Here is an 8,522-nt window from a genome sequence, read left to right as displayed (position 1 = left end):
CAACGGGAGAGGCCGCAACAGTGGGAGCCCCGCGTACCGCAAAAAAAAAAAAAAAAAACTCACAAACATAATCAACTGATTTCAATAAAAGTGCCAAGGTAATTCAACAGAAAAAGGTTAGTCTCTTCAAAAAAGGTGAAACTGGACATCCATACGAAAAAGAATGAACAAACCTTAACCCTTACCTCACAATACATATAAAAAAATAACTCCAAATGGATGATAGACCTAAATGTAGAAGCTAAAACTGTAAAACTTCTAGAAGAAAACATGGGAGAAAATTTTATGACCTTAAGTTAGGCAAAGATATACTGGGTAGGACACAAAAAGCATGAAACCTAAAAGAAAAAATTGATAAATTGGATTTCATCAAAAATAAAACTTCTACTCTTCAAAGGACACTTAGGAAAATGAAAAGACAAGCCATAGACTGGAAGGCACGTGCAAAACACATATCTGATACAAAGAACTTGTATCTAGAATATGTATATAGTACTCTTACAACTCCATAATAAGAAGGTAAATACAGAATAAAAAGATGTGAATGGATACTGCATCAAAGAAAATATATGGGTAGTAAATAAGCATATATACAGATGTCCAACATCATTAGCCATTAGGAAAATGCAAATTAAAACCACAATACTGCATACATACTAGGATGGCTAAAACTAACAAGACTGACATGACAAGGATAGAGTTTGGAACTCTCATTCATTGTGGGTGGCAACGCAAAATGGTTTCTGTTGCTTTAGAAAAGTTTGGCACTTTCTTATAAAGTTAAATATCAATATATACTTACCTTACGACCGATTAGTCCAAGCTCTAGGTCCTTACTCAAGAGAAATAAAAACAAGTGTCCACACAAAACCCGAACCCAAACATTTATAGCAACCTTAATAACTGCTGAAAACTAGAAAGACCCCTACTACTCATCAACTGGTAAATGTAGAAATAAGTCATGCTACATCCACAGGATACTACTAAGCAATAAACAGAAACTAATTACTGATACATGCAACAACATGGGTGAATCTCAAAAATATCAAACTAAATGAAAGAAGCCAAATACATAAGACCACATACTGTATGTTTTCATGTATACGACTTTCTGGAAAAGGCAAAGCTAGAGATCAGACTAGTGTTTGCCAGGGGCTGGAGGTGGGGTGGGGAGGAAAATGAATGCAAAGAGGAACTAGGGAACTTTTCCAACAAAAGTTCTATCTCTTGATTGTGGCAGTAGTTACATGACTATATACATTTGTCAAAACTCATCAGACTGTGTGTTTAAAATGGTACATTATAGTATGTGTAAATTATATCCCAATAAACCCGATTTTTAAAAAGCAGTTATAAACTTTCTATAGAACTCTAACCCACACCTTAATTTCAGAACCTCAAATATGATATACATAGTCTCCCCTAGACCAGGAGTCTGAAAACTTTGGCCCATGAACTAAATCTGGTCCACCACCTGTTTTTTGTACAGCTCACAAACTAAGAATGGTTTTTACATCTTTAAATGAAAAAAAAAAAAAAAAATTTCATGACATTCAAATTTCAGTGTCCATAAATAAGTTTTATTGGAACACAGTCACACTCATTCATTTACATATTGTCTATTAGCTGCTTTTACACTGCAATACCATTTTTGAGTCTGTTCAGTCCTTGTGACAGAGACAGAGCAGTTAGACCCACAATAACTAAAATATTTACCACTTGACCATTTACACAAGTCTGACCACTGCCTTAAACACAAGTTGTTGAAATTTTCTGCACAGATTATTACACTTAGGAAGATTCATGTCAGCACAAATCTCCCTTCCATACACAGTAGCTCTAAAATTTTTACAGCCATTAAGCCTTTTTTTTTTTTTCAAGGAAACCAACATGTAATGCAGATAAATGAAGAACTGCAATAGTTAAGGTGTAGTGGGACTAAATAGAGCCTTGAGGTAACCTCTGAAGAAAGTCCTTGATAGCCTCAAGACAATGTTTTTCCAACTGTCTGTTCCAACTAGGTGGTTGTCAATTTAATAAATTGATTTTATGAGTAGCTTTAAAAAAAAAGAGAACTGAACGGTATAGAAAAATCAGAGTGCACCATATCTAATAGGGTTTCATTCACTAATTATTAAAAAAAATTATTTTTAACTAAGGTATAGTTGATTTACAATATTATATTAGTTTCAGGTATACAACATAGTGATGGAAAAATTTTACAGATTATACTCCATTTAAAGTTACTATAGGGCTTCCCTGGTGGCGCAGTGGTTAAGAATCCGCCTGCCAATGCAGGGCACACGGGTTCGAGCCCTGGTCCGGGAAGATCCCACATGCCGCGGAGCAACTAAGCCCGTGCGCCACAACTACTGAGCCTGTGCTCTAGAGCCCACGAGACACAACTACTGAAGCCCGTGCGCCTAGAGCCCGTGCTCCGCAACAAGAGAAGCCACCGCAACGAGAAGCCCGCGCACCGCAACGAAGAGTAGCCCCCGCTCGCCACACCTAGAGAAAGCCCGCGCGCAGCACTGAAGACCCAACACAGCCAAAAATAAAAAAATTAAAAGAAATAAAGTTACTATAAAATATTGGCTATATTCTCTGTTTTGTACACATTAACTCTTTCACTAACTATCTGAGTATGTATGTGCCAGATGAGGATTTAAAAAATGTACAAAACAGACAAAAACTGCTTCATGTATACAGGTATTAGAGCAACTCAAAATCTGTATTTCTTACGGTGCTAATGTGTTTTTTAAAAATGGTGCTGAAGCTCTATAGTAATTGGAAAAGCACCGCCCTGCGGTACATTTGTTCCCAAAGTGCAGTCCATAACTGCAACTACATTACAAGAATGAAAATGATGTTTCATTTGATGTCACAGAGCTTCCAAAAGATATAAAGTTAATTGAGCTCAGAGCAATTTTTATATTCTTTACCAAGGGCATTCCCAGGACCCAGAAAGAAATGTAAGGTTATTGAGCATCACTTTCCCTCTATAAGCACAGTCCTGATATGGGAAGGAACAAGAATAATAGCTTTTTAAGACCAAGAGAAAACATGGAAACCAAAATAATCTCAGAGGGTAGAGGGGAAAAAAAAATAACTGCTTACTGTTAGGGTGGAGGCTGTATTAAAGAGTTTCTTCTGACTACCCTGCTAATTATGCATAACAGTAAATTGGGTTGGTAGACAAAAGAAAGCTGAAAAATAAAAACTACCTCCCAGAACATGTCAATGTCTCTCCACCAACTATTTAAGGAAGGAAGAAATGAAGCTAAATTTTTGGTTCTTATATTAAGTATCTACAACATTATGACTATGAAAGCACTGCTTACGAAACAGAAAAGCTCCTAAACAGGCTCATTTTGAATTCAGAAGTTGTATAACTACTGCTGATCCTGACTTTACAGAATAACCAATGTAGATGAACTGGACAAAGAGAATGAGTAAAGGACTTAAAACAATTCAACTCTTGAGGAAGACAAAATCCAGTAAGAGCCACTGACTATAAAGGCTTATTTCAAAGATAATTTGAGGCAGAAATATAGGAAGCATAGGAACATACTGAATTTCATAAAAGAGGATTATGACACAAAATGTTCACTAAGTACTCAGCTAAATTAATATCAAGATGGCAAATTTTAAAAATGCACTTTTGCATTTCTAAAGGAGAAAAACAGCTTTATGGTTGGAGAAACACGAAGAACACTTCAGAGCTGTCTCATTCTTTAACAAGGTAAGCATCAAGTCTTAGAAATGCTAACAAAGCAAAGTAGCCTGCTCCCTCCCTTTCTTCCCTACCACTCATAGAACATAGGTTTCCAGTTGTTAAGACCTGATCAGCTTCCTAAACAGGAAAGCCAGAGACAGGGAATCAAGATAAATCAGACTTCTCTAGCCTGTTACCTTAATATAATTTTTCTGGACTATTATCTAAATACAATTAAATCAAGTTTCCTTTCAGGTTCTACTACATTCAAGGATTCAAGTACTCAGTTCCAACATTCCTTTCTTAATCCGTTTACTGACAATCAATTCCTTTAATAGTCAGCATATATGTGACGGATATCAGAAAAATTTCTAAATAAAGGAAGAGGTGAGCAGATGCCTAAAGGAGGGAGTTTATTAAATGGTAAGAGAGAAAGACTACAGAAAGGGAACGCTAGAAACACCAAAGACACAGTTATTTTATGGTTTTACCTAACACGCATGTTTTGTCCACCTTTGAATGTATCTTAACAAGTATTAACAGCAATAGCCAGAAATGCAGAAACACAAAGTTTAGTGGGCCTACCACTTTTTAAAAGCATGATGTAATCCAACCTGGTTTGGCATGATTCATAAAGATGTGTTTTAATACAGTGGACCTCATTATAAAGGACAGTCCACCCCAGAATACTACTTAGTCGATGCATTATTATAATTATACAGCTTAACTAAGATTGGTGATAAGAGATCTTGAAAACAATACAATTTTAATTGTAATGCAATTGTAAGAGGCACCCTTCTAAAAAATTACAAGAAGAACAGTTAATAAACATCACACCCTGGCATAACACATTTTTAAAAATAAATGTATTTTTATACCATATAGTCACATTGTCCCTTATTATACCATATTGTCACAGAAAGAAAGTAACATCAGGGAAATATAAATGGTCAGAACTAAACGTTTAATGCCAAAAGTATAAGCACATTTATTTGATAAATATTTAATAAGCTCCTGTCATTTACCAGAATATTCTATTTTGAGCATCTACAAAGTAATACTTACAAATACAGGACTTGAAATTTGCTCACTTCTCAATGTAATTTTAAAATCTAAATCTACATTCTGTGTTCAAGATGTTTGATAACAAGAATTAAAAAAATTAGAAATAACCTAATATTTAAAAATTGTTAAAATCACAGTGTATCTGATAAGTAAAATGTTTTACTACCTCGCTAAGTTTAAAAATATTACAAAACCACATACGTTACACAAGCATAAAAAAGGAATATATGGATATATACAAAAATGTTTATAGTAATTATATCTTAGTGGCAAGATTACAGATAAATTTCTAAAACTTTTTGTACTTACATTTTTCTAATTTTTCAATAATAAATGTGCTTTTACTCTGAGCAACTCTTTAAAACCTGTATTTTACTGTCAAGTAAGGTAATTCTTTAGACACAATTTTTTCATTTCTTTCCACGCACTTGACAATTTTATCTCTTTTAGTGCATAGAAGACAGTTCAATTAAAAGACCACAGTACATTTCAGTTTCCAGTGGATAAACGAATACCAACTTCAAACTTAAAATTATTTCTTGGAGTAATTTATTCTACCATCCATAACACTGATATCTATATTAGAAAGAGATTCATTTTTAACCCTTTACTCCCCCCTCCCCCAGTCAAATACATTTATTATAAGTTCCTGTAAGAAAATATGGAGGAAAAACTACTACTCATTATTAACCATTAAAACCTGGGTGGAGGAGGCAGTGGGAAACACTTCTAAGTAATTAAAATTAGTTGAGTATCCTTATGATTTCAAGAGATACTAATACGCTTTCCAGTTATTGCCAATTTAAACTTGAGGTTTAAATTCATCTAGCCTAGAGGTTCTCAAGTATTGATACATGATAACTGCCCAGGAAGTGTGCCAAATACAGAAACTCATGGCCCTAGTAGCTCTCACCTACTGAATCAGAATCTTCAGAGAGTAGAGCTCAAATAATCTGGCCCTTTCAAATAAGATAGCAGACATTGCACTTAACAAAAGGCTTCTCTGTATCATTACAAACTGTTCTAACAACTCTGAAACAAAGTTCTCAAAGAAAACAATGTTATAATCAGAGAATTACGATTTCATAACCCATGCCCATTAATTTACTCATTCTTCTAGAAACAATTCAATAAAACCACACATGCACTACAGAGTAAAGCAAGCCTAGAGGCACCTGTGCAGAGTAAGACAAAGGCATATCCGATTCATGGAAAAAATAGACAGCAGATGTGACCCCTAGTATTTATCCATTAAAAACAATGTATCCTAAAAATAAATTTCCATGTCAACGGAACAAAGCTGGTTATAAATAAGAAGGAATGTGGAGGTGTGGGGAAGACAAGAGGAAGCTTCAGCAAGTAAGTACCAAAAGCCAGGAAACAAGGCAGAATGAATGGCAACTGGGGACAAGGAAAACAGAATAAACTAGGAAATGGAAGAAGGAAAGAGTGCTATCCTTAAAATCCAAGAAGTCGGGGGAAATGAACAGATATTAGAGGAAACTGATCTGAGCAGAAATGCAAACAGAAAAGTAAGCGGAAAGTGGTGTAAAAGATATATATATTCGTAAAAGATATATATATGTATGTATACATGAGAAATTTAGATGAGATCAAATGATGGTACAGAACACATCTTGGGCATAGATGGAAGTGATATAAGAGAATGAAAAACAAATATTATTGTGAACAAACTGATACTGAATAGAGCAACCATATCTAATGAATTTGCAAAGTAAAGTTGATGAAGCAGGAAAAAGAGAATTGCATTGACAGAAGAACGAGACGTTATGAGAATTGGGAAACAAAATGTAAGTACTGTAGTAGAAAGGAAAGAACTTTGAGCAAAGTTAACGGAGCAAGTCACATTATCTAATCAATAATTGTAAAGCACAGTTATTATACCACATATTATCTCATTATTTGTAAAGTACAATAAAGTGTATCACTTTATGTAAAACAATACCAAACACTAAATGTAATACATTTTACGTAACAAAAACCAAAATGTAAATAAAGTCATTTGACAAGGTGATAAGAGGCTAAATAATGGCTGAGAGAAGCAAGGACTAAAGACGAAAAAGTAAAAGAAAAAAATTGGGACAAAAAGGAAGACAACGGAAAGAAATCAATCACACCTATTAAAAGAAAAAAAAGGGTAGGAATAAACAAAGAGGTGTGGATGCACGATGGAAGTGCAAGTGAAACCTGACGGGATCTTGACAGCTTCACGATTCAGAAAGTAAGTAGTTCCAAAGCGTTCAGAAGGATTTGTGACGATAACAACGTTAGGGAGCGGTGAAATGAAGCAGAAGGCCTCAACAGGACTAAGATAAGAGAAGTGCAAAAATGGTCTTAAGTAGAAGCTGAGGTTAGAAGGCAGGCAGGTCCGACCACTGGCAAAGGAGCGGGGCGGCAGATGGCACGGGGATGGGGGTTACCGGTCGGCGACAGAATACTGACAAACATTAGGAATCGGGGGCCTGAGACCGGGATGGGAGAAAGAACGGAAACAGTGGCATTTAGGATTGAAAAAGTAAAGACCATCCGCTGGTTAAAACAGGTGAAGAGCAATCTCCCCTAACAAGTAGAGAAGTGTAAGGGAGGGCAGCGGCCTGAAAAGAGGCAGTCAGGGAGAGTAGAGAGGGAATGATCGCCCCATCATCACCGTGACCGTGTAATAATTACATACAACGCTAACTCGGACTGGGGTCCCGGCCCCGGCTACTGACCGACATCTTCCACCCAGATGCCGCCGCCAGCCTCCCCCGCCCCCCACCCCCAATAAAGAAAACATCCAGCAGACACGAGGCTGGCCACCTTCAGCCAGCCGTGACCTTCTCGGACCAACCCTGAGTCTCGCCCCCTATTGATAGCCTCCTGCTCCACCACCGCTGCCCGAATCCCTCAAGCCCCAAGTGCGGGCCAGGGAAAACCCCCTGGGCCATTGTGTGTGTTTACGTAGCGAGGAGCTGCATGACGGAGAGGCACAGGAGGGGAATGCCCGTCTCCCAGCCCGCAGCGCCCAAAAAGGAAGGTGGCTGAGGGCACCAGAGCCCCCACCACCACCTCTCTCCCCAAAATAAACACCAGCCAGCCGAGCCCCGAGACGGGAGGGGTGCAGGGCGCGCCGGCACTCACCTCCTCGGGAATGGCCGGGTCCGCAGCCGAAGAGGCCGCGGCGCCGGCCTCGGGCTCCATATCCCCGTTGAACAGAGCCTGGCCCTGGTCCGCGCCGCCGCCGCCGCCGCCGCTCAACGCCGCCATCTTATAACCGAGAGCCTGGCCCGAGCGACCGCTGCTGGGCGGGGAGGGGGAAGAGAGGCGGAGGGCGGGGGGAGGCGGAGGGCGGGGGGCGGCGGGGAGGGACGGCCCGGGCGGCGCCTGCGGCGGGAGGGCGCCTGGGCCACCTCGGGAACCGGCCTGCTGCCCCCGGCGCGGCTGAGCCTGAGGGGATTGGGGGAAGGACGCTAGGCGGGGGGCGGGGGCAGGGGGCGGAGACGACTGGAAGTCGCCGCGGCAACGGCGTCACCCGCGTGTCACGGTCGTGACGTCACCTGAGGTGCGTGACGTGATCCTCGGAGCGCCCTGGCGCCGTCGTCAGGGGAGGGTACCTTGCCCTTCTGCTCACCCCCCAGCTCACACGTTTCCTCCGCTTGGCCGTTTCCATGGCACAGATTAATTCTCTTCTCCTCCGTCCTAAGCCTGTTCTGTAATGTAGGATTTACTAGAAGAGGAGGAT

General features: G+C 39.5%; 1 protein-coding gene across 6 annotated transcripts in view; it reads right to left on the bottom strand.

Moving 5' to 3' along the window:
- Positions 1 to 8,182, bottom strand: part of BRAF (B-Raf proto-oncogene, serine/threonine kinase) — a 149,568-nt gene extending 141,386 nt beyond the window's left edge. For 2 of the 6 annotated variants that reach the window (XM_028489662.2, XM_028489664.2), the window contains exon 1: positions 7,922 to 8,182. In XM_028489662.2, the coding sequence (XP_028345463.1) occupies positions 7,922 to 8,047 (126 nt within the window). In that variant the 5' untranslated portion in view covers positions 8,048 to 8,182. The remainder of the gene's footprint in view (positions 1 to 7,921) is intronic. The other 4 variants (XM_028489663.2, XM_024127925.3, XM_024127928.3 and 1 more) reach the window with 3 other exon arrangements.
- Between the last annotated feature and the right edge of the window lie 340 nt (positions 8,183 to 8,522).

This window comes from Physeter macrocephalus, chromosome 5, assembly GCF_002837175.3.
Source record: "Physeter macrocephalus isolate SW-GA chromosome 5, ASM283717v5, whole genome shotgun sequence".
NCBI lineage: Eukaryota > Metazoa > Chordata > Mammalia > Artiodactyla > Physeteridae > Physeter > Physeter macrocephalus.
The sequence above is the reverse complement of the archived record's forward strand: the minus strand, read 5'-3'. Positions and strand labels throughout refer to the sequence as shown.